The following is a 26,688-nucleotide window of genomic DNA, read 5'->3' on the forward strand; positions in this document are numbered from 1 at the left end:
TTTCGTCCTGAGTCCCTAATGAACAGTCCATACAAAACAGCTGAGCAAGCCTGTCCAGTTGAGGAGACTGGACTCAGAAACGCCCTCACTGGGTTGTCTCCCTCATGGGCAGAGCAGTGCACTTCAGACGCGGTCTTCTTCCCTCTCTTCCCAACCAAGACCACAAGACAGGTGTTGGCCCCACCCCTCCCAGCGTCACCCACAGGCTTCCTGCCTCGGTGAACTAACTCAGACTAAGATGTTAATGGTTGTGTCTTCTCCATGGAGAGGATCTGTAATACCACAGCAGCAAGGTTGGGGCAAGTGGAGGCTGTGTCTGGGCAGTAGTGGTCTTGTTCGGAAGACCCATTTTTCTGATTTTTTTACATTTACAGGAACTCTTCAAAATCATGCTCGGAAATACAATTTGCCTATAGACGAGCTGAGTTTCAAGTACACTGTAATTCCTAACTATCGGAATCAGGCCATGGTTATAGAAGCTGCCAAGACAGTGAAGTTCGGAGAAGAACTGCCCATGGACCTGGAGGTACTGTCTCCATGACTATTGTTACAGCGAAACAGCCTCTGTCCCACTGTCATTCAATACCCCAGCCAACCTTCCCTGCCCCTCCTGTCTCCCATGTGTGGGCGTAGAGGGGCAAGATGAGGCTCACCCCCCCCCAAGACAAGCTCCCCAATTAGCAATGACTGAATCTGAACCCAGCATGCAGGGGCGGGGTGGAGGTGCCTACACCAACAGCCATCCTCAAACACCAGCAGGGCGTCCTAGAATTCAACTCTGCCCAGTCTACTCAGAGAGCATCACATCCCACAGGCTAAGGGTGCAGTCCTACTAGACTGTCCCCCATTTCAAATGCCAGTTTCAAGCCCACATGGTCACCTGTGCTTCTGACCCACTGGCTGTACATCAGAGGTTTCCGCAACCCCATCCTGGGGTTCAATTACTTTGCGAGAGTGGCTCAAAGAACTCAGAGAAACTTTTTTACTTAGTACCGGTTTGTTATAAAAGGATATAACAGAAGACCGAGCTGGAGGAGATGCCTGTGCTTCAGTGTGGGGGCAGGGCAGAGCATCCGTGCTCCCCAGGTGTGCCACTCTCCCATCGCCACCTGTCCACTAACCCGAAGCTCTCCCAACCCAGTCCTTTGGAGGTTTATGGAGGCTTCATGGTCATGACTGATTCAGTCATTGGCTACAGGAGACGGAACTCGGTCTCCAGCTCTTCTCCCCTCCCCAGAGGTGGGGGGAGGTGGACACACTGAAAAAGTTCCAACTCTCTAATCACTTCATGGACTCCACTGGCAACCAGCCCCCGTCCTTAGGTGCAGTCCAAAAACTACCTTATTAACATAACAAAGGACACCACTATCACTGTCAACCTTTAAGAAATTCCAAGGATTTGGGGAGCTGTACAGAACCACAGGGGAAGACTGAATATATATGAGAAAAATATTTTGCTTATCTGAATGACCAAATATATATGTTTCTCTTTTTTTTTTTTTGGTACATGCCCCTACGGGAACCAAACCCGGGACTCTCTGGTCCATAGGCCGACGCTCCAACCGTTGAGCCAAACCAGCCAGGGCTATATGTTTCTTATACATCATAACATCACAGATACCTACAGTAACTTCCTCCTTGCAGAGAAAACTCAGCAAGAGGTTAAAAGCAAGAGTTGCAGAATCAGGCAGGCCTACGTTTAATTCTGACTCTCCCCCTCCGGAGCTGTGTGTGCTAGAGAATTACTACCGTGCCTGCACCTCAATGTTCTCATCTGTAAAATGGGGCCGATGCCATCGCCTTCAGAGCTGTAGTGCAGTGTAAACGAAACTGCACACATGGCGTGACCCGCACACAGTGCACGCACAGTAAATATTATTATACGATGAATTATCTGCATCATTCATTCAGCTGTCTCCTTGCAGAAATGATACGCTAGCTTCCTACATTATATAAGTAATTAAAGAACTAATAGGAATGCATGAAGGACTCAGTTTAAATTCTTTGCCCCCCCCCCCCAGAGCAGAGACTCTCAAAGTGGGTCCCAGCCCAGCAGCAGCAGCAGCATCACCAAGAAACTGATCAGAAATGCAAATTCCAAGGACTCATTCCAGACCTACCAAATCAGAAACCTGGGACCAAGAAATCTGTGTATTTTAGCAAGTCCTACATGGGGTTCTTAGCCCAGTAATGTTTGAGAACCACTGCTCTAGAATATTAGTGATTCTCAACCTTGACTGCAGGTTAAACTCACCTGTAGAACTTTTTAAAAATCCTGGTGCCCAGGCCATACCCCAGTTAGATCAGAATCACCCCAACACATCAGGCATCTTTTTTGTTTAAAGCTCCCCTGGTGATTCCTGTACACAGCCAGGGATGTGAACCACCACTGTCAGTCTGAGCTGCCCAGTTTGTTTGTTTGTTTTTATTCTCACCCGAGGACATTTTTCGATATTTTGTTCAGATAGAATGGAAGGGAGAGAGAGAGAGAAACATCAACGTGAAAGGGACACATTGAGTGGTTGCCACCCGCATGATCCAACCAGGGCCGGGGACAAATTGCAACCAAGGTACGTGCCCTTAGCGGGAACTGAACCCGGGTGTCTCTGGACCGCAGGCTGACGCTCTAACTGCTGAGCCAAATCGGCCAGGGCTGAGCTGCACAGTTTAGATGTGCTGAGATAGCAATGGGTGGAGGGAACTTCTTCCTCTAAGCACCTGTCCACCCCAGTGGGCCTTATAATTTTTATATGTGCCATGAAATCAAAGATTTGCTCCAGATTGCTCTTGCCAATAACGTAGTCACTAACCAATCAGTGGAGTGGGGGTGAGCGGCATTTACTAACTGAAACTGCCTAAAGATATCACGGTGTCAGTAGGAATTGTTTCTAGGTAGTTCTATCAGTATCCACTCTCCTCAGATCGGCTCCCATATCCTTGAAAAGACCTTGCTAAAAAATAACTGATGATAATCTCAGCCCTCCTGTCCCCTCTGCTTCCCATGAGAAGGGGAAAGTCTTAACATAATGATATCAGGTATTCTGAAGCCCCGTGAATGGGTTTCCCAGGGGTATCCCCTAGTAGACATGTTGACAGAGTATGAGATTCGGTGTCAAACTACAAGCAAGTTATTCTACCTTTCGGGGCCTCAGTATTGTCCTCTGTAGAATGGAACGACAGCCAGCGATAGAGTGGTTCTTAGAATGAACTGAGGAGGGTGTGGGGCAGAGGCGCTGGCCCACAGCTGCTGATGGCATTCTCCTCTTCTCCCCTGGAACTCCTGGGTGCGTTCAGTTGCCCTCCCCTGAGGACGGTGTGCTGGTTCACGGGATGTTCATGGATGCTTCTCGATGGGACAATGACAAGATGGTGCTAGAAGATGCACTGCCCGGACAGATGAATCCAGAGCTGCCGGTGGTGCATTTCGAACCTCAACAAAACTATGAGCCGAGCCCAACACTGTACCAGGCCCCACTGTATAAAACGGGGGCCCGAGCAGGAACACTGTCAACCACAGGTGAGGATGTTCAAACACTGGTACTAACGACCAAATGCGAACCACCATCAAAGCCCAAACACTAAGCTTTAGGCCTAGTTAATTGGCCAAGATCTCCCTTGGACCAATTAGCTAGGCTTAAAATGAAGCCACTTAGAACATGCAAATTTATAAATGTTTATAAATTCTGTTTATTTTAACATGGACTATGGATTGATATTTTTAAATTAATGCATGCTTCTATTAGTCTAATCACCAGAAAATGGAGTTTATTAAGCAGCGACCTCTAATTTTAAAATGGTGTACTGAGTAGACACTAAAATCTCTCACCAAATCCATTGAGATTGCCCTGGCCGGTTTGGCTCAGCGGTTAAAGCGTCCGCCTGCGGTCCGGAGAGACCCGGGTTCGGTTCCCGCTAAGGGCATGTACCTCGGTTGCAGTTTGTCCCCGGCCCTGGTTGGTCGTGCGGGTGGCAGCCACTCGATGTGTCCCTTTCACATCGATGTTTCCCTCTCTCTCTCTTCCTCTCTCTCCCTCCCACTCTGTCTGTACAAAAAATGGAAAAATGTCCTCGGATGAGGATAAAAAAAAAAAAAAATCCATTGAGATTCATCAAAGAGATTTAAAAATAAATTATTAAATGGAGTACCATACTGCAAAAAGGGAAATCTGCTGAGTAGATCTGAAACTGACAGATAGCCCTGAAAAAAGGAACCGGACAGAAAGAAGGCACATGGACAGACAAGATGAAGAACTGAATGTAGACAGCTAAGGGTGAGCAGGAGAATGAGCTGAGGGGATCTCTCAAAATACTTCACGATGCAGTTTTTTTTTAAAGGGACACTGTAGGAAAAGCCAAAATTTCCAACATTTATCTAGTTGGCAATCTAGGAAAAAGTAGAGAAAATGGAAGAGTGATAATATCTTTTTTAAATAATGGCCAATAATTTCCCAGAAAAGAAGAAACCCTTGAGTCCTCAGATTAAGAGATCCCACAAAGTCCTGTTAGGGATAATGTTTAAAAACATAAACAAATAATCAAATTTTTAAAAGAAACCTAGATATATCAAAGTGATACTTAAGACTATGAACAATAAGGAAAATCCTCTGAGCAAATAGATAAAATGTATCAACATGCTGCAATTCAAAGTCCAGAGAATCACACTGACACCAGACATCTCTCATTATCCACAATGCATATAAAAAGATAACAGAGAAACATCTTCAAAGGCCCAAGGCAAAACAACTTTGAGCCAAAATTGGAAATGCAACCAAATTATCATTCAAAAGGGAAAGTGTGATAAAGACTGTTTGGACATACAAAGGCTCTAAATTAATCACCACTGAATCGCTATTTAACACACACACACACATAGTTAAATCTTTAAAAGTTTGATCATAAAAATGATTTTAATAATAATTTGGAACTAAGTTTCCAGATGATAGAAAGATGGGAGGTGGGGCACGGCAGAAAACTAAAAAAAAAGTTTCTCTTTTGAATGAAGAATATAGATACTGGTGATATTTATTTTTCTAATAAAATTTTCTCTAAGGGTAACATATAGAACTAAAATAGACAGTCCTATCACATACCTGATCTCTCATACCTATTACAAATCTAAAAAGTATTAAAAGGTTATTTTAAAAATTAATAGTATGTACACGTTTGGGTGTGGACATCAAACCCAGATGCCTTGACTCCCAGTACCATACTCTTTGTATTCAGGGTTATTCTTTAAGTACTGACCCTTTCTTTGCCCGTGTCCTTAACTAGGTCACTCCACCAACTTTGTGGTGACCGTCCTCCTGCCCTCCAAGCGGCCCGTGGACTACTGGATCGCCAAGGGGTCCGCTCTGCTCTGCCAGCTGAGCGAGTGAAGGCGGCCACTGGGGCTGAGCGAGCCGCAGGCAGAGAGCGTGGAAGGGGAGTCTCGTACTTTACAAGGGAGCAAAACTGTGTTTCTTCTGATGGATTTAAGGGTAGTAAGTGTGGCTTTTATTTCTCTTTTAACCTAAAATAAAGTGTTGAGGTTTTTCTTTCTGTTGGTGATTCATGCTCTGATGTGAAAGCAGCAGGTTCAGCAACCACCTCTTAAACCTGCTCCGCGCCCCCCACACATACATGAGGTCACACACACACACACGAGGTCACACACACACACCAGGTCACACACACACACCAGGTCACACACACGAGGTCACACACACACACATGAGGTCACACACACACACCAGGTCACACACACACACACATGAGGTCACACACACACACATGAGGTCCCACACACACGAGGTCCCACACACACATGAGGTCACACACACACACAAGGTCACACACGCACACATGAGGTCACACACACACATGAGATCACACACACACGAGATCACACACACACACGAGGTCTCACACACACACGAGGTCCCACACATACATGATGTCACACACACACACATGAGGTCCCACACACACACGAGGTCACACACACACACATGAGGTCACACACACACATGAGGTCACACACACATGAGGTCACACACACACACACATGAGGTCACACACACACATGAGATCACACACACACATGAGGTCACACACACACACACACACACAGGGTCCAGGAAAGCTTCCCCCCAGTGACCGGGGGAAGCCAGAACTCAGCACTTCCTCACCCACACAGGCTTCCTTCCTCGTCACACAAACACGAAAGGCCTGGTGTACACCCAGTCACGTGGCCCAGGTGAAGGTGAAGAGCACACTCCCCGAGAGACGAAGGCTCAGAGCCTTCCTCACAGGAGGCTGATGCGGTGACCGCGACAAGTGGTTCCAGTGAGCAGGAGGATAAGATCCTGGCCCACGTGGCTGTATCACAACCCTCAGAAGAACCTGTGCTTTCACCAGAGCGCCGCTCGGCCCTGCCCAGTGCGGGGCTTCTCCCCTTCCACTTTAGGATGGACCCGCGTGAACACTGGCAAGTGCCGCCCCAGGGCCCCTGAGCCCCTGCCACCTCAGAGGCGGGGTTACTTGGGCCGGTGCTGACATGGAGTGTGACAAACCACTCAGCATCAAACCTGCCAGCAGGGGTCTGCTTCCTTGGCCATAATGTAAGCCAAGAAAGTGGGACTGTCCAGCTAGCGTGTGGGCCTCTGGAGAAAGCCAATCACCCCCTGATAGAAAGTCGGAAGAACTCGTCAGCCCTAGTAATCCAACCCTCCCATCTTACCTCCACCTTCCACCCCGGTCCCTTACCTGTCAAAGTGAAGAACAGACTCAAGTCACTTCTATTACTCGGCGTTCAGTGCAGAAATCAGAAGCTACTCCCAGGGTTTCAAGCAGGAACAGGTGCTTACTAAGCATTGGGGCTGTCTGCAGCTGCCGAAGTCAGAGGGATGACCTTACGCACCACAGCAGCTGCAAGCCAAGGTCAGGAACCGCAGGAAGCCTTACAACTCTCAGCTCCACGCGGATCCTGAAGCAGGTGACTCGCCATTAGGGGGACAGCGCGCCCCTGCACAAGCCTGTCTGCTGGAGCCTGCACATAACTGCCAGCACCACTGAAGAGAAAGGGCTTCTGCCCCTCTGCTTCCAGCCTCGCACACGTATATCTCATTACAAGCATCTTAGTAGAGCAGCAAGGGCATCTGGAAAAGGTCAGCCCTCCTGCCCCTGCATTACTGTAAAAGTGGTAGACATGGATCCTTGGGGCCATCACACCACCTTTTTTAAAAATATGTTTTTATTGATTTTTTAGAGAAGAAGGGAGAGAAACATCGATCAGCTGCCTCCTGCACACACACACACACACACCCCAGGGATCAAGCCCACATGTGCCCTGACCAGGAATCGAACCAGGACCTCTCGGTCCATGGGAGGACATTCAATCCACTGAGCCACACCAGCCCAGCCGTCACACCACTGTTTCCATGAGACCCTCAAAGGTCTTCCGGGCCCAGGAGACGACTGACAATGAAGCCACCAGAGGTCTCTGGCGAGGAAGGAAAGCACAGAGCCGCATGCCCACGCGGTCAAGCTGACCCTGCACTGGGTTAGGAACAGAGGCACCTGCTTCATGTTGGCCCACGCAAGTCCTGGGAAGACCCTCCGGATTGTGAGCTACTAAGAGGCCCAGGAGGACCACAAGAAAACCTTGTCGCAGGTGGGAGACCCTGGTTGGAAAACACAATGGGAGCAGGTGAGGGTGGGGGAGGGGGCCTCCATCGGCTGGGCAAGGCTAAAAGTTCCCATTTCAGACTAAACTGGGGCGGTTCTACTCCTACTCATTTCATGTAGAGATTTCCCGTAAGATTTTATTGGGAAAGACACAGACATATAAAATAAATAAACAGTGAGACGGGAGGGAGGAGCATGGGAAAACCACTTTCTTGCACCGCACCTGGCAAAGCCGCCCCATCCCTAGGAGGCCAGTGACACTCACAGCAGAAGCACTGGTCACAGTGCAGGGAGCACCTGCCCCCCGGACCAGATGGGACGAGTCCTGAACACATCGATGTATCCCTCCATCACTGAAGGACGGCTGAGGAGGCAGCGCCGTGGGCAACACGAACACCCAGAGGACCTGTCCCTGTTCTCCAGGTCCCATTTCTCTGCCAGCTTCTGTCGTTTAAAAACCTAAATCCCACAGCGCGCTGGATGCCCGCTTCAGACCGTCCAGGGGCTCCCTCCTCCCCTCAGGCATGAGGCTCACAGTCACTGCACCTGTTTACTTTTCTGGACCCATCTCACTGCACCCCCCGTGGCCCCCAGGAACCAACCAGAAGTACTCACTCCCTTCACACCAGGCCTTCAGTGTTCCCTTTACTTGGAACTCTTTCCTCCTCGTTCAGTTAGTATTCATTCATTCAGCCTTTATTACTGTGCACCTGTGCAGGCGCTGGATCCCCGGACCTTGGGGAGACTCAGCAGCTCTGCTCATCGGGCTCCACTTTGTCAGGCTTCCATTCAGCACCGGCCTGTCTCCAGGAGGCCCCTCCTGGCCCCTCCCCGCCCAAGTTAAGCAGGAACCTCCAACACACACATGCACATTCCCCCAGCAACCTGCGCTTGGCTTGCAGACAATCCACTCAGCTCCAACTTCAATCCACTCAGCTCCAGCTTCCTCCCCAGACTGAGCTCCGTGAAGGCAGAGGGCCAAGGTCTGTCTGGTTCACTCCAAAGCCACAACAGCAGGAAGAAAGGAGGAGATGGATAAGTCTGGGTTGAACTGATTAGATCCTGGATCCCAAGCCTCTCAGCTGCAGTTCTTCCATCCGCCTTATGCCCTGCAGACCAGGCTCAGTCGCTGCCTTCTCGACCCCCCTCTGACCCACCCCCAGGCATCTCAGAGAGAGTATACATCCTGTAGTCACCTCGCTCCCTGTAAAACGAGGGCACTGAACAAGCCCGTTCCTGCAGACTTGCTTCCAGCTCCGTAAAACTGAAATTCTCGATCTGTGATGGAGAAGGGGCTGGCAAATCAAGTTCTTTACAACCTCTGTTCCAGATTCATTCTACTTTCACCTGTTAACTTGGAGCAGCTTCATCTGTGCCCCTGCCACCGCACCATTTGTTAACAAAGATAAACATGTTGCCCTGCCCTTACCCTGGCTCTAAGCAACTACCTTCCATCTGGATTCACGTCTGTCCCAGTGGACAGAAGACCACTGCTCACGAGTTCACCCCTACCAGGCACTGGACCTCCACCCCTTAGGCTGTGTGAGGGCATCGCCGGCTGCTCAGGCCCGGGACGCGCGTGATGGGCTCCTGGCTGGACGGGCCCTGCCTGCCCAGCCCTGCCCAGCCCTGCCCACCCACCTCACCTCTCCTCCAGTCGGACCACAGGTCGCTGAACTGCTGGAGATGCTGTCACAGCCCCACTTCTGCCAGGACAACTGCGCCCCCACCTGGCAGGTGGGCACTCCCGGCAGGGACCCGTAGGGCGGCGACAGTGAAGGCACCGCAGACCCAGCTTCCGGTACCCAGGCTCCCAGGGTGGCTACTTCAGGAGCAGGGAGGGCAGAGGAGGTGCTGCAGTGAGGGGCTTTTCCTCCTCTCTGGAGCAGGGGTGACAGGAAACGGGGTGATGGGTCACCCCCCCCCGCCAGGAGCAGGCCCAGTTCTGAACCACGACCCGAAGAACCGCAGAGCTCAGTTTCCATGGCCCCGTGTGAGGAAGGGAGGCGGTGTGAGATGAAAAACACCAGGTTGGGCAAAAAAGGTAAAAGAAGGGAAATCCTCAAATGGCAAAGGAAGATAAAAGGCCCCTATTATGAGCCATGGAATAAAAATGAGCTTGAGCCCTGGCCGGTTTGTCTCAGCGGTTAGAGCACTGGCCAGTGGACCAGAGAGTCCCGGGTTCGGTTCTGCTAAAGGCATGTACCTGGTTGCAGTTTGTCCCCGGCCCCGGTTGGAGTCGTGTGGGTGGCAACCAGTCGATGTGTCTCTCTCACGTAGATGTCTCTCTCTCTCTCTCTTCCTCCCTCTCTCCCTCCCGCTCTGTCTGAAGATGAATGCAAAAATGTCCTTGGGTGAGGATTTAAAAAAATGAGCTAGACTCATTCTGCTGTGCAGCCTTCACATATCTGATGTCCTGGGGAATCATAACACCCACTTTACAGCTGAGGACACTGAGGACCAGGCACATAATCGACTTGCCCTAGGCCCCAACAGGATTCCATGCCATTTTCAAATAACATTCATCACTGAGATTTTTTTCCCAGGTTATAAAGCAAATCCGTTCTCACTATGGAAGATATGAAGTGTGTAGCAGATTGTCCCTTCAGTCTCCAGGGAGAGGTCCCAGAGACAATGCACACATGGCTCGGGCACAGGCTGCAGGAGCCCTGGGGTGGTAGGGCAGCTGCTTCTCTGCCAGGACAGATCACCCCAGCTGTTGAACACACCCCAGTCCATCCCAGAGCTCCGGCTGGCCTAAGCATTCCATCCCAGGGTCGGGGTCCAGGTCCCCATGTTTTCATCCATCCGAATTCCCAAAGTTTAGCTAAACCTCTAGTCACCCCTGAAGGCTTGGCCCGTGGCCGTTGTGGCCACAGTACAGGGACTACCGCTGTGCCGACAGACTGCTTGTCCCACAGACTACTCACTCCTTAGACATCTCCCAAGACTGACATGGCCTCTGTCCTGGGCACACACCCACAAGAGGACAAGCGACATCCAGGAAAGAGGGCAAGTGGTTCCCAGGAAAGAGCCAGGCTTGGAGCCTTGGGGTAGATAATTAGCTGAGTCTCTGCTGCTTCTGTCAAGGGGACAGATCTCCCCTGGTTGCTGTAAGGATGAAAGCAGCCCAGACACTATGCTTCATACGGGGCTGAGTACACAATAGACACTTCGTGTGCATACTCCTTTCCCCCAATCCCTCTCTCTGGTGGTGTATGTACCCCAGCAGAGCTGACCAGAACCTCGGAGCGCCCCACTATGTACCCAAATGGACATCTGCCAGATCCTCATTGGTGTCTGTGGTAGGCAGAATAATGCCCCCCAAAGACGTCCACATCCTAATTCTTGCAACTTGTGAATACGTTGCCTTACTTGGGGAAAGGGATTTTTGCAGATAAGATGAAAGACCTTGAGGTGAGAGATTATCCCAGATTGTGGGCGGACCCAATCTAATCACATGGGCCCTTAAAACCAGAGAACTTTTCTATGGCACCTGAGAGATGTAGCTTCGGAAAAATAGAGATACAATGTTGCTGGCTTTGAAGATGGAGGAAGGGGCCACAAGCCAAGAAATGTGAACTGCAAAAAGCAAGTAAACAGATTCTCCCCTAGAGCTTTCAGGAGGGAAGGCTGCCCTGCCAACACCTTGATTTCAGACCCACGAGACCTGTGTCAGCCTTCTGATCTACATAAATGTAAGATAATAAATCTGTGCTGTTGGAAGTCACAGAGTTTATAGCAATTTATTACAGCAGCAAAAAAAAAAAAAAAAAAACAAGCACGAATACAGTATCCATTATCCTGGGAAGGGGGAGATACTGCCTAAACCCTCCACCCAGCAGGACCCCATCCTTCCACTTGTATGCCCAGGGAAGGACAGACTCACAGCCAGGGCATTGCTAACAGGCGGAGGGTAGTGGTGCCAATTGCCCCCACCTCTGGCTTCCTAAGGCTCACCTGCCCCAATACCCGGGCGCTAGAGGACCTACAGTAAACTAGCTCACCATTTAGCAGCCCTCCTGTCCCCACCCACACCCACCTGCCCCAGATTCAGGTTCCAAGTGATCAAAATCACCCTCAAGGATCGTCACATGGCTGCTGAGGAGGGGAAGAAGGAAGCAGGTGTGTCCACAGCCACTGCCCTGTCCTCCTCGACACCCGTCACTAGGGGCATCTCCCCTGCTCTAGGCCCCCTGCCCTGCTCCTCCTGAACAAGAGCTCCTGTGGAGACGCCAGGCGCCCGCATGGCCTCACCTTGGAGCACCGTGGGCAGGCTCACCACTAACGGAGCACATCCTGCGTGCCAGGCATCAGGACAGCCACTGCAGAAGCCACACCAAGTCCCTTGGGATCGTGCAGGAGGCTGAGGCCAGGCAGGGGCAGCAAATGAATCCCTGGCAGAGGAAACCACAAGAACAAAGACAAGGGGCTGGAAAGTCAACGCGGGAGAAGAAAGGGGAGGGCTGTGCAGGCAGAGAGGTCCAGACCGTGTCCTGGCTCTGATTAGCGGTGTCACCTGTCACGGTTTCCTCATCAGTAAAGGAGAAGCAGCACCCACCTCTCGGGCTGGTTTCGAGGATTAACTGAGAGTCCGTGTGAACCTGGCCACCTGAAAACCGGTCAACGATGTCCTTTCCTCCCCTGCAAAGTGTGAGCAGCGCAGTTTGAGGACAGCAACCTGTTCTCGGCCTCACCGTGCATCAGAATCTCATGGAGACATTTTTCAAATATTGATCCCTGACCGCTCTTCCTCCAGGGACAGGTGTCAGGGCTTAGAGGCAGAATTAGGAGCCTAGGACAACCAGCAAAACACACACACACACAGCGGGGCCCTCTCTAGCACCCCAGGATAACATGTCAAGCCCCAGCCCAGTCGATCAGCCTGGGGCTGGGGGCTGAGAATGTATCAGGGGGCTCAACCCACTGTGCTTTCCAGGGTACACAGTCCAACAGAAGAGGAAAAACCCACAGGCCCCCCCAAACAAGCAGAGAGCTACTAAGGGCCAGGCTGTCCCTCCAGAGCTGCAGGACAGGAGGGAGAGACTCACGGCCACCTGAGCGGCCAGCAGAGCTGAGCGAAGGAGGGGCAGCGTTTTCCCCATCAGCGCGGGGACAGGGCGCTCAGACGGGAGAGCACCAACAAAGGTGGGCAGGCAGCAGCCAGGACAGGTGTGCTGCTGGGAAAAGGCATCAGCACGAGGGAACTGGACTTGGGGAGAGAACAGTGAGAAACCACTGAAGGCTTCTGAGTAAGGGACACTCAGTAAGGTCCCAAAAAGGTGAAGAACGGTCCAGAGGGCGCTGGCCGGGAGGTTAGAGAACAGGGGCGAGTCCCGGACAGGCTGCAGGGGAGGAAGCCAGAGGCCTGGTGAAGGTGAGGGTTTCTGTGAACTCGAAAGGGCTGTGTGATGCCAAGTGCGGGCGATGGGGAGAGGTGGGGTAAGACAAGCCAGGGTGTGTCCAAGCCGGGAAGGAAACAGAGAATGGTGGCTCCTGGACTGGAAACCTGACTACCAGGGAGACCCCTCTGGAGGGAGAGGACAGGGCTGGAGATGACATGGGTAAAGGCAGATCTCCCAAAGAGAAAGAGGGCACCCGGAAAGGGCAGCCATCGGGCAGCCACGACAGCTGGCCCCCTTCTCGGTGCCCCCAGCACAGGGACAGCTGCGATCTCTGCCAGGAGGGGGCGCTGGGGACCAAGATTAGGAGGGGTGGGTGAGAGGAATGGAGGGTGTGTTAGGGGCTGAACTGTGTCCCCCAAAATTCATATGTTGAAACCCTAACACCCAGTTCCTCAGATGTGCCTGTATTTGTAGAAGAGCCTTTACTGGGGTGACTAAGTTAAAATGAGGCTGTCAGGGTGTCCGTAGAAGAAGAGGAGGTTTGGACACAGAGACCCAAAGACTGTGGGCACAGGGAGGAGAGGCGACGGGAGGGCGGTAAGAAGGTGGCCATCGACCAGCCAAGGAGAGAGGCCCAGGAGAAACCACACCTGCTGACACCTTGGTTTTGACCTTCCAGCATTTACTGAGAACTCCGAGATGTGGACACTGTTTTTGGTGCTTTACCCATCATAACCCTTTGAGGTAACATAATATCACTCCACCTTATAGATGAGGAAGAGGCACGGATATATTAAGAAAATTGCAACTTGAACCCAGAGGGTCTGGCTCCGAAGTCCACACACTCAACCAAGTAGGAACGGAAAAAGCACTTGTCAAGCGAACAAACAGCCCCTATTAGCCAGGCTAACAAGTCAAACTATTCTCTTCGACTTCAGCACCCCTCCTACTCCAAAGGTAGGCTCCATGTCTTTTACATTTTATCTCCAGAGCTTTCCGTTTGGGGCTGTCCTCGCTTTCCAACTGAACCCGCTGGCTCAGCACACGAATTTCAAGATGCCACGCGGCCAAGGCTAAGTCTGGGAGCGACCTGAATGTCTGTGGTTCCCTGGTGGGACTCGCCGTGGAGGGAGCAGTCCCGGGAGGAAGGCGTGGCCCTCGAAGCTATCCAGACCCCTCCACACCCGAGGTGCCCAGGGACTGCAGTGTGAGAGTTGTGCCCTGCGAATCAGGAGAGCCCAGGTGTGGCAAGTCACCTGTGCCATCGCCTGACATAATCCCTTCAGAGGACCCCCAACTGCTCAGATCTAACCACCCCCGGTCGCCAGCCAACTAGCTGGCAGCCTCGTTCTGGCCCAGAACGCCTCGGGCACAGCAGCACCACAGGGCAGGCCACTGTCATCTCAGAGTGCCCACTTTCCCCTGGGCCCAGGGCCCAGTTATTCCAACGCTGGGCATTAGGGAGGCTCTTAGAGGGCGGTTGGGCCTGGCAGGAGTGGACGGTGACAGGGGCCCTGCGTGCCCTGCTCTCCCGTGCTCCAGTGTTGGGCGTGTTCCGTCAGCACTGCTGCTGAGACAAAGCCCCGGCTCTGTCCCAATGGAAGGCCACCATCACCCATCAGGGGAGGAGCCACGGGGGCATCTGTGGCCCGACGCCTGCCTGTGGTGCCTACAGGACAAGGTCCTGGCTAACAGCTCTGTAGAAAGCCATTTGTTGAGACAGGCCGGACGGGCCCAGAGCACCCCAGCACAGTGCGTGACCCAAACATGGACTATGAGACTCACAGAGGAGACCCGCTACAGACTCACAGGGGCCGCTGAGGCAGAAACTGCCATTTGTTTCCGTAGAACTTTTCAATGAACAAGACTTTGGAGCCCAGCCCCTCATTTTTCCTACAACAGCTTCATTTGAGTATGATTCACATAACATAAAACTCACCCTTTTAAAGTGTGCAACTTAAGTGATTTTTGGAATATTCAGAGTTGTGCGACCATCACCACTCTCTCATTTTAAAACATTTCATCAGCTGAGATTTTCATAGGGATTCTGTTGAACCTACAGGTCGACTTGGGGAATACTGTCACCTTGACAATATTTGTTCAGCCTTCCAATCCATGAACATGAGCTGTATTTCTCTCTACTCGGGTCTTCTTTAACCCTGTTCAATGACGCTTTTAGTTTTCATTGTACAAATTGCACTTCATTTGTTGAATGTAGTCATATTTTTTATGCTGTTGTAAATAGAACCGGTTTCTTAATTGCATCTTCAGATCATTCATTGCTAGGGTATAGAAATACAACTGATTTTTGTATATTGATCTTGTAGCCTGCATTATTGTAACCTGAACTCAGTTATTTGTTCTAATAGTTTTGTTTGTTTGTTTTTTGGTGGATTACTTAGGATTGTCTATACACAAGATCATGCCATCTAAGAGGTATTTTCCTCTCTCCTTTCCAGTTTGAATGCCTCTTGTTTCTTTTCCTTGTCTAACTTCCCTGGCTAGAGCCTTCAGCACGATGTTGAGGGGCAGTGTGGGAGCAGCCATCCTTGTCTCGTTCCTTATCTTAGGGAGAAACATTCTGTCTTTCATCACTAAGATGTTAATGTGGTTATTTCACAGCGAGTCTTTAGCAAGTGGATGAAGTTCCTCTCTGTTCCCGCTCTGATGCGTGTTTTCATCATGAAAGAGCGTTGCGTGTTATCAAACGCTTTTTCTGCATCTACAGAGATGATCATGTGGTTCTTGTCCTTTAGTCTATTAATATGGGGTATTACATTGATTGATTTTCAAATGCCGTGGTAGCCTGATTGATGATCCCCCAAAATATATCTGCATCCTAGTCCCTGGAACCCATGAATGTTATTTTATATCCACGCCCCCACCCCCCGCCCAACAAAAGGATTTTGCAGGTGTCATTAAGCTAAAGATCTTAAGATGGGGAGGTTATGCTGGACCACTCAGTCTGCCTTTCTGAAAGTGTTTCTCCTCAACCACCCCCCTCCCAATTTTACTGGGAAGACAAACCCTAGGGAGGTGACTTATCCAGGTTTATGACGCTGTTGAAAACGTAAGGAGAAAGCCTGAGTCAGCAAAAGCTCCTTTGCACACACCAGTCGCTGGCATTTCTGTCCTTGATTCCAGAGCCTCCTTGAGAAGAGGAGAGAATTACTTGATAAAGCTCACAAAAGGCAATGCTTTTCCCAGTCTGTCTGCAGGTACAGAGCTAGCATAGTTAATAGCAACAGCTGATGTATCAGCCCCAGGCCTTACGCTTAGGAGGCTGAGTCAGGTAGGGGACAAAAGACAGACAAATTGTAGTGGAAATAAAAACTGAAAGGTGGCCCTGGCCAGTTTGGCTCAGCGGTTGGAGCGTCAGCCCACGGACCAGAGAGTCCGGGTTTGGTTCCCGCTAAGGGCACGTACCTCGGTTGTAGTTTGTCCCCGGCCCGGCTGGGGTCGTGTGGGTGGCAACCAGTCGATGTGTCTCTCTCACATCCATGCTTCTCTCTCTCTCTTCCTCCCCCTCTCCCTCCCACTTTATCTAAAGATAAATGTAAAAATGTCCTCGGGTAAGGATAAAAAAAAAAAGTGAGAGGTGCCCGGAAGAAGCTGGGATTCAGTGCTGAGTTCAGAGTATCAGGAGCCCCCTGTGGAGAGAGACAGAGGTGAGGGGACAGGCACCAGCCCGTCCAGCAGCCTTTCAGCCACGCTGGAAACTCAGGCACCAGCGCGGCCACTTTGCAACTGTGCCAAGCCCGAGGCGTCCCTCATCTCACTCCTCCCAGGGCCATCCTCAGCATCCTCTTCATGGGGAAGCATCAGAGGCAGGGTCTAATCAGAGGTGACCTGCAACTCACCGGCTCCGAAGGCTAAGAAGCCTTTGCGGGGAAGTCCTCCAAAAGGGCCTTCACCCTCATTCCGCCTGCAGACAAGCTCCAGGTGGAGTAGCTGTTGCTCCTGCGCCGTGATGCCTTCCTCGGGTGGCAGGGTGGCATTAATAAAGTCGGAGATGCCACCAAAATAAAGAGAAAAGAAACTAAGGGCAAAAGAGCGGTGAACAAAGTTGCTTAATTTGAGCATCAAATCACCGAGCCTAGAGGTCAAGGTGCTGCCGAAGAGGAAGAGCGAGTGACCACCACTCTTGGAGTCTCCCCCCTGCTACTTTCAAACTGCAGGAGCATTTCTGGAACCCGAGTGACAAACGGTAAATGCAGTGCACTGAGAGCACCCTTCGGCTGTGGAAAACAGCGTTTCTGGTCCATTTCAATGATGTTGCGTGATGCCGTGTGTTTATATAAGAAGCCATAGCTTTGCATAGCACATCCATAGTTTAATTTCTTTAATGCATACATGTTTTTTTAAATAAAAATTACTTTACATAGTTAATATTTTAGAATCCATCATTACAATTCTACTACCAAAGGCATGGAATTTCTATAGACAGTCAACTGTTGTATAAATTCCATACCTCAACATTTTTATTATTTCTCCAATTCCTATTTCTCCCTCTTGCTTTCTCCAGTGTTCTTTGCCCTCCGGCAAACATTTCGCCTGATTCTGATATACACAGCCGGTTTCCGTATTTGGCTAACAGGGTGTTATCAAACCAAAGTCATGACAATCAGGGTGGTTCTTGTAACACAGCGGCTGTCGGTGGGCTGACACATTGCAGTCTCTCCTCGACCCATTGGCTGTCTGGCTTCCAAGCCTCAGCCTCCCCACCCCTTCTCCTGGGCGCATGCTCTCCTCTGCCCAGGGATCCAACAGGGTTAACCATTACCTTAGTCAAACACAGAACAGGACATCTACCCTGCCTGCTTCTGCTGTTACCAGTAGCCTCCAAGACCCCCCACAAGTCCTCACACCCTATAACACAGCCATCAGTTTCCATTTGATGGATAAACAACCTCCTGCAGCTATTCCCTCCGTATGATATCCTTTCATTTTCAAATCAAAAGCCTCATCTCCTTTCTCTTCTTTTTAACTATGTCACTTATGTAAGATCCTGCTGTCCGGCTCCCTAAATCTCTTCTCTTCAGCAGAGCGCTCCCTTTGTTCCGGGCGCCCGCACAGGCACCCAGAATGGAGACATCCCACTGCCCTCCTGCCCCACCTTCTAGGCGCCACACATGACCTGCGGCCGGCACCACTCAGCCCTGGGCAGCCTGGCCCTCGCTCCCCACGGCAGGCGCATTCCCCAAACCTCACACCACCTGCGGGGCCCTGAGCAGGGCAGGAATGGAGGCGCCACAGGAAAGAAATGTGCAAGACAGCTGTCCCCAGCTGCTCCAGCAGCCTTTCCGTTTGCCGATAAAACCTCCAAATCCCCCACCCATGTTCATTTTTCTCTGCTGCTTCAAACGTTCATCTCCCCACTGATCTTGACCTTTCTCCCCACTTCCCCCACTCACCAAGAACGTGCACGAGAAGCATGGCCGCCATGAACTCTGCTGTTCCTTCTTGGGTACAGTTCTCTTGCGTGCTTTGCCTTCGTTCACTTCCCCTACTCTGGACTCTCGGGGAAGCTCATGGGTCTCTTGGCACGTGTGGGTGATGCTGGAGTCGGCCTCTGTTGTCCCTGTCCCCAGCGCTGCCCTTCCTTCTTCTCCGCTCAGATCCCCTCACTTTTCCTCATGATGGGGTCCCCAGACCTGGAGAGCATCACCCACGCCCACCAGCCCCTTTCTGTCTTCCCCGGTGTCCTTCTGTATGAGGACACTGGTCCTGGTAGGTGGGGGCCACACACTACCGGATCTCAGAAGCTTACCTGGCACTTGCCACTTCCACGCAACCTTAGTGGGGACAGGAGGCAGGAGCCATGGCTTGTCCCATGGGAAGCTTGTTGATAGAAACATAGCAAATATCCAGACACCTCCCTCCTGTAGGGAGGCTGCCATCCTCTGCGCCCCCGCCAGCTGCTTCCTTCCCGGTGATGGCCCACAGGTAAAACCTGTCCTGGGTGAACTCCCTGCGCGCTCGGCCGTGCCCCGCAACACTGCAGGGTGGGATCCAGGTCTGGAAATGCTGGCAGCCCTCCCAGCCTCTGAGGTGCCACCGTGTGCAAACACCACGGACGCTTCCGTTGCATCGTGCTCACATGCTCCTAGAGCCGCTGGAAGCTGCAGAAAACATTCTGATCCATCGTTTCTCAAACGTGTCACCCAAGTCAGCCAGGAGGCTTTCAGACTCGGCTGCCTTCCCCGAAAGCTGGTTCACACTGCCTGCTGCTGCAGCATCACTGAAGCTTCATCCTTTGGCTCGGATCCTGGAATTAACTTTAATCCGTGCCCCTCTCAGTTCTTACGTTTCACAAAGAAGGCTTCTGGCAGCTGCAGCTTCTCATTCAACATCTACCTCTGCCCAATTTCATTTTCAGAGCCCTCCATGACCTTAATCCTGTGTACACAGGACATCCAGGTGTCCGCAGACAGCGCCTTTATTCTTGTTTTTAAGTGCATGCTGAGCTGGGCAGAGGACAGGGCCCTTACCTGTCATGCTGAAGGTGACGGAGCTGAGGTCCCTGCAGTTATACTGTTTGATGAGATCCTCTGTCGTGCAGGGGATCTGGTGACTGCCCCCTCACAGGCTCTTCTGATGCAGGAGGGTCTGGTTCAAAGCAAACACAGTGGAGAGTGGAGAAAACACAGTCCCCTTTAAGTTCACTGACACCGCCATCATTAGCTGCCCTCTTACTTCTTTTGTCTGTTTGACAATAGCCTCAGCTCTGTGCGCTGCTATTTAAAAAGGGAACACAGTCCAGCTGGTGTGGCTCAGTAGTTGAGCATCTACCCATGCACCAAGAGGTCACCAGTTCAATTCCCAGTCATGGCACATACATAGGTTGCAGGCCAAATCCCCGGTAGGGGGCATGCAGAGGGCGGCCAATCGATGTTCTCTCCCATTGATGTTTCTATCTCTCTCTCCCTCTCCCTTCCTCTCTCTCTCTAGAGTCAATTAAAAAAATTTTTTTAAGAAACTAAAAAATAAAATAAAAAGGGAACACAGCTTCCTGGTCAGTGTCCAAAGAAAAGGACAGTCCTGCCCAGGTCAGCCCAATTGGATCACACCCGGGGAAGTGCTTTAAAAGGGACAGAGACAACCTAGAACCCTCCCATGAGAGTGACGGAGAGGTGGGAGACCAGAGAGCTGGCTTGTGAGGAATGGCTGAAGAATCAGGAGGGGGGTGCAAGGAGGGGCTGGGGCACACAGACAGACACACATACCAATGGATTTTAATTGTGTGAAGCACTAGACGGGAATATACACACAATATACACAAGTCTTTTCTAACCATCAGTGTGGCACTTGCTGGCTAATGATGGATTCCTTGGGTCCACGGGATGTTGATGGAAGTTACTGTGAAAAAAGGGGGATATGAGGGCTAAACAAAATCAAACAGGTTTTATCTGCACACGACTTCTGAGTCTTTGCTACACTAACATATGATTTGTTTCACCCCAAGGGGGACAGAGGGTGCTGGGTTCCCAAACTTATCTGAGGAAAACATCACAAGAGAAGGGTTCGCTGGAACATCTTGTGGGAAAATCCAAATGCAAGGAATTTTACAAGGCAACGCTTTCTCTGTGGTACTGGGGAGCTGGTCAGAGGGGGAAGGTGGGGAGTCTGGCCCCAGGTGCAAAGAGGGGCTAGCCACCCTCTACAAGGCTCTGACATTACCCTGATCAGCAAAAGAGAAGTGACTGATGTGCACAACCACACGCAAACGGGGACCCTGGGCACCGCACCCACCACCCATCCTCCACCACCTAAGGCCAGGTCGCCGGTCTGAGCAGCCACAGACTGTGCAGAGCGTGCTACACGTGGCCAGGCCTCCAGGGGAAGAGGCCTCTGATGGGAAGGAAAAAACTGTCCTTTACCCTTCTAGGTTCTTCTGGCTGGTCTAATAATCAAATAGACACGAGACAGATTCACAAGAGAAAATGACCAAATTTAATTACATATGTATGTATGGAAACTCCACAGACATGAGAGAGTCGTAGGCAGAAAGGGAAAATGAGATATATATGATATCTTGAGCTAAGAAAGAGGTAAGGTACCTGAGGTTTCAGAGGGATGGAAGGTCATTCACGGGATTATAAGAGCAGATGTTCAGTAAATAGAAGTTTGCCCTGCTTTGTAGATAAGTCATAAAAAAGTTGTTTCTAGCCCTGGCCAGTTTGGCTCAGCGGTTAGAGCATCGGCCTGCGGTCCGGAGAGACCCGGGTTCGGTTCCCGCTAAGGGCACGTACTTCGATTGCAGTTTGTCCCCGGCCCTGGTTGGTCGTGCGAGTGGCAGCCACTCGATGTGTCCCTTTCACGTCGATGTTTCTCTCTCTCTCTCTCCCTTCCTCTCTCTCCCTCCCACTCTATCTGTACAAAAAATGGAAAAATATCCTCGGGTGAGGATAAAAAAAAAAAAAAAAAAAAGTTGTTTCTAGTAAGAACTCTTAGTATGGGCAAGGCCTCAATTTAAATTCTTTAAGGGAAAGGTAAGAGTTTCTCATGAGTCTGCAGGGTCTAGATTGCCTTCAGCTCAAAATAATTCACATGCCAAAGCGGCACATCTTGGGGAAGCCTGTGCTGAACACTTTTACCCCCAAGACCTTAGACCTAACTAAGCTACTTCCCTTGAAACCTATAAAGATCTCTGTCCTCAACCATGGTAAATAGCAGCTATGTCTGAAATAGCCGCTGGCCATTTCTGCTATCGTCATTGTGTCCCTTGCATAGGAAGACTTCTTACTATCGGGAAAAACGCATCCATGTCTTGAGGCCACCAGTGGAGGGTCTTGGCAGAACCCAGGCCATCCCAACTGGGGGTACAGTGGACATGCCTGTGTCCATGGCACAGGACAAGCAGAATACAGTGGAAGTCTCCGCAGACACACGAGGAGACAGGCTTAGATGTTCTTTGGGACGTATCCTACAATACTTTTGTCATTCCCTGAGGCTCACCTGCGAGATGCATTGTAGTTGGAAGGGCTCAGGGCCTAATAAGCCACCCCTGGGGGACTTGCCACCTTGGAGGGGTTTCCAGTGCTTCTCCAGAAGATAGTGAGCCCTTCATTTTGAAAACCTGCTATCCCGCCCTGGCCGGTTTGGCTCAGCGGTTGGAGCGTCGGCCTGCGGTCCAGAGAGACCCGGGTTCGGTTCCCACTAAGGGCATGTACCTCGGTTGCAGTTTGTCCCCGGCCCTGGTTGGTCGTGTGGGTGGCAGCCACTCGATGTGTCCCTTTCACGTCGATGTTTCTCTCTCTCTCTCTCTCTTCCTCTCTCTCCCTCCCACTCTATCTGAACAAAAAAATGGAAAAATGTCCTCGGGTGAGGATAAAAAAAAAAAAAGAAAAGAAAAGAAAACCTGCTATCCCAAGCCAGGCACTCTGGTCTATTGTGGGACATTTTTAACAATTAGAAATTCCATCCTTCTTTCTGAGCTCGCTATCTCTCCATGATTGTCTTGTACTCATTTTTATAGATATCAATACAATGCGTGTTTCCACAAATTCACAATTTGTTAGCAGGCACCAAAATGGGAAATCTCTCCTATAGAAACACTAGCACAAGTGTGTAAAAAGTAAGAGTATGGGGGAACCACAACAGTGCTCTCCCTGGCTCTGGGACTCTTCAATCAAAATTGAAATGACCGTATAGAGGAGATTCCCACATTGAACAGGAGGTTCGATGTAATGACGTCAAATGTTCTTCCACCTGGGAGTCCTTGATTTATTCCATCTCAGGCAGTGAGGGAAACAGGCTCTCTGGGCTCGCTGTCTGTCCTCTCTGTCTGTCCTCGCTGTCTGTCCTCGCTGTCTGTCCTCTCTGTCTGTCCTCTCTGTCTCGCTTGTTTCTCCTCACAGGCCTTAGGGCTCTACGGATGGAGAAGAGCAGGATCAGGTGTCCATCCGGAGCCTCCACGTGGTCCCTAAGGTGTCTCACTATGGGTCCTCCTCTCATTATGCTGGGGGAGGGAATCGGATGCCCACCCCAAACCGTGTTCGTGGAAGGTCCAGTGTATCCACCCAAGTATATACTCTTCTGCGGTCATGAAACCTAGGAGTAGCCACAAGGACTACAGTGGGTGCCCTGGGTGTGACAGCAGCCAAGTCTGCAGGCCCAGGACAGACAAATGCAGCCAGGACAGGAGCAGCCAGCCAGCGTCCAGGAAGGAGCACAACCAGCAGGACCAAGGCAGGGAGGGGGCGCTGCCAACATGTCCACACAGAGTGTGAACAGGATGGAGGGAGGTGCTGCGAGCTTGCCCTCGGAGGGTGCTGTCGCCAGGAGCCAGTCTCCCCAGAGGGCAGCAGGAGCGTAGGAACGGCCAGGATGACCAGCGGAAGGTCGGGTGATGGGACTCCTCGTCCCACGCACAGCGAAAGCTCCGTGAGTGAACGGGGCGGAAGCCAGAGCTCCCAGGACAATGCTGACGCCCTGAAGGAAAAGGCAGAGCTTCTGGTAGGATCACAGGGGCGGGAAAGCAAGTCCATCTGTCCGAGGTGGTCAAGGGACCTCTGGCCCGAGTCAGTACTCTGAGCCCCCGGTCTTGTCCTGTTTGTAGGAATGAATTCAAACAAGAGACAACACAGAGCAGCAAAAGCAGGCGAGGATTTATTTGTAGGGAAGAAATACGCTCAGATAGAATCTGAGCAGGCAACTCAGCTGGCGGACACCGAACCGAGGGGCCTGATATTTGGGAGTTTAGAGGACTTGTCCCCCGAGGCTGGAACACCCCTAGGCAAGGAGCCAGTCACCCCACCCCCCCCCACCCCCACCCCCGTGTCTCAGAAACACGTGTCTTCATTAGGCTCCTGCGCCCACGTGTTAGCCGCCGGTTAGACCACGTCCTGGGGAGGCCCTGGGCCTCTCCCCATACAGGGCCTGCCACAGCCTTGTCTGTTTTCCCTTTGTCACGTCCCACACGCTGTCCCCAAGCCCAGCTGCCTCCCCAGCTCATCTCTCTCTCTCTCTGCCGCTGGAACACAGTAAAAACCGCCTCCTTGGCTTTGCGGACGCGGCACGGCGCACAGGCAGCCGGCGGCAACTGCAGCCCGAGGCGCGGGCCACCTTCCGACGTCCGGACTGCGGGCCACACCGCGCGCAGCGGGTACAGCCAGGGCCGCCTCTGGCCGCACAGCTCGTCGCTAAAACCCGGGAGCGCCTGGGGTCCCCGGATGGGATTGGTGGAAGGACAGCTTCTGGGGAGCAGGGGCGACAGTCTGGCGAGGGCACCACCCCTCTTGCAGACCCTGAGAGGCCTCCGTGGGGCCGATGGCAGCAGCAGAGTGAACGACCGCCACGAAGGGACTGCGGTGTCAGGGCAGCTTCGCAGAACCCGGGGTTGGGCCCGCAGCCGATCCAGGGGACTGACTTCCAGCCCGGGCGCCTGCCCGGCCCACGGGAGGCGGGGAGCCGCGGAGAAGGCGGCGCCCCCGCGAACCCGGGCCCCGCCCGCACCCGCTCCACGCCGCCGCCGGCCAGTCTCGCCCCGGCTGCGCGCGGGCTGCGGAACCCGGGGCCGGGCCAAGCGGCCGGAGCCACGCTGAGACCGGGCGGCCGCGGCGTGGAGCCATGGAAACCTGCTCCAGCCTGAAGATCCCGGCCCTAAACGTTTAATGAAAGAAGCGGCAGGATTGAAAGATCCAACAGATCGTTGCCGTGCACAGTCTTTAGAGGATGACCTTTTGGAATGACACTTCACAGAGCGCCCCCAGATTCTGATTTGATGGGGGAGTTCATCATGGACGAATAGTACTGCCACCAGAGTATCCCGTGAAGTCACCAAGCATTATTCTTCTAAGGGCTAATGGTCGGTTTCAAGTAGGCAAAAAAATCTGAGCATCTGACATTATCCTGAAACTTGGCAGCCTTGGTGGAGTATAAGAGCAGCATTCTTTGCCATCACTGGGTTTGTGCCAATAAAAGGAGAGGGAGCCGTAGGTCCTCTAGATTACACACCTGAGCAAAGAAGAGCACTTGCCCAAGAAATCTCAAGATTTCTGTTGTGAGGGAAGGATGTCCTAGTGCCTTGAAAATCTGGAAGCGAGCCCTAGACAGTTTGGCTCAGAGGTTGAGCGGCAGAGTCCCCGGTTGTGTTCCGCTAGGGGCACGTACCACCAAAAAAAAAAATCTGGAAGCGATTCAAGCAAGGCTGACCAAGGAGCCAAGGAACTGGCTAGACAAATCAGTTTTCTTTTTTGTTTTTGTTTTTTTTAGAGATTCAATTCTATTGCAAGAAGGGATGTAAAACTTATCTGCCTTCAAAATATAAAATGTAAGACATTAAGAGATGGGCTTAAATTTGAAGAGGACACAACGCTGATGTATCAATATCTTGATTTTGTGTGGGTGGGTGGGTGTGATTGTAAATGATTTTTTAAATTAATTTATTTATTTTTGTTACAGATGTTTCTCTTTTTTCCCCACTGATTCCCCCCTCCCACTCCCTCCCCGCCCTGTCCCTACCTTTGATGTCCACTTCCATTGTTCATGCATACATGCATATAAGTCTGTCAGGGTTTATCTCTCCCCCTCACCTCCTCTTCTGGGGATTGTCAGTCTGTACCTCACTTCCACATCTCTGGGACTACCCCATTCCTCAGACTGTTATGTTTATTATATTCCACAAATAAGTGAGATCATGTGATATTTGTCTTTCTCTGCTTGGCTTGTTTCGCTTAGGATAATACCCTCCATGTCATCTCAAAGGATAAGAGATCTTTCTTTCTTACAGCTGCATAGTACTCCATTGTGTATATGTACCACAGCTTTTTTATCCATAGACAAATCAGTTTTTGTTTGTTTGGTTTTTTTTTTTCTTATCCTCACCCGAGGACATTCTCCCATTTTTTGTTCAGATAGAGTGGGAGGGAGAGAGAGGGAGAGAGAGAGAGAGAGGTAAACATCCACACGAAAGGGACACATCCAGTGGCTGCCTCCCACACAACCCAACCAGACGGTATGAACCCGGGTCTCTCTGGACTGCAGGCCAACGCTAACCGCTGAGCCAAACCGGCTAGGGCTAGACAAATAAGTTTTAAGGCAGAAGTCAATTCATCTGGAAGACTATTGCTGAGTTGGACCTAAACCACCCATTTTCACTGATTTACAAGACAATATACGTAGAACATTCCGGGGTGCTACAGCCAGTACACTATATGCAGTCCAGAACCCCTCAGGGGCATCCCTTCAACAGCCTGTCACCCTGTTGCTGAGAATACCTCCATGAGTCCTCCATAGCTCAGCGCCCAGCAGCAGAGTCAAAGAAGGTCGTCTGCTTCACCAGATGTAGCCCAGGGCCAGCAGCCAAGAGAAAACCACACCGATCATGGCAAATCTGCTCTACTAATTCTCATCTTGCTTTTGGCATTGGCAGCATTTATATTCCGACAAGTATATCTGGCCTATGAATACATATTTGAATTTGAGTTATAGTCCTGTTCTGTGTCTTCAGAGCCGTGCCTTAAAACTTATTTTTCTAGCTTCATTAAACATTCTTCATTGGGTATAATCTAAGAATCATTTACCAAAAAATAATAATAATAATAATTCTGGCCCTGGCCGGTTTGGCTCAGCGGTTAGAGCTGCGGCCTGCGGTCCTGAGAGACCCGGGTTCGGTTCCCGCTAAGGGCACGTACCTCAGTTGCAGTTTGTCCCCGGCCCTGGTCGGTCGTGCGGG

At 51.3% G+C, this 26,688-nt stretch overlaps 2 protein-coding genes and 1 pseudogene across 2 annotated transcripts in view; 2 read left to right on the plus strand and 1 right to left on the minus strand.

Moving 5' to 3' along the window:
- DNAH6 (dynein axonemal heavy chain 6) overlaps window positions 1–5,375 on the plus strand; it is a 237,689-nt gene extending 232,314 nt beyond the window's left edge. Inside the window, exons 76-78 of the mRNA XM_036262769.1 lie at window positions 375–526; window positions 3,295–3,517; window positions 5,272–5,375. Coding sequence (XP_036118662.1) covers window positions 375–526; window positions 3,295–3,517; window positions 5,272–5,375 — 479 coding nt within the window. The remainder of the gene's footprint in view (window positions 1–374; window positions 527–3,294; window positions 3,518–5,271) is intronic.
- A 6,574-nt stretch (window positions 5,376–11,949) lies between these two features.
- TRABD2A (TraB domain containing 2A) lies at window positions 11,950–21,981 on the minus strand. Its single transcript, XM_036262430.1, is given in 8 exon segments — window positions 11,950–12,062; window positions 16,871–17,029; window positions 19,499–19,566; window positions 19,568–19,637; window positions 19,640–19,719; window positions 19,721–19,744; window positions 20,015–20,261; window positions 21,969–21,981. Coding segments are annotated over 8 exon segments (774 nt in total).
- Window positions 21,982–24,625: 2,644 nt separating this feature from the next.
- On the plus strand, window positions 24,626–26,444 carry LOC118631216 (annotated as a pseudogene).
- The last annotated feature ends 244 nt before the right edge of the window (window positions 26,445–26,688 follow it).

Source organism: Molossus molossus, unplaced genomic scaffold (genome assembly GCF_014108415.1).
Source record: "Molossus molossus isolate mMolMol1 unplaced genomic scaffold, mMolMol1.p scaffold_m16_p_15, whole genome shotgun sequence".
NCBI lineage: Eukaryota > Metazoa > Chordata > Mammalia > Chiroptera > Molossidae > Molossus > Molossus molossus.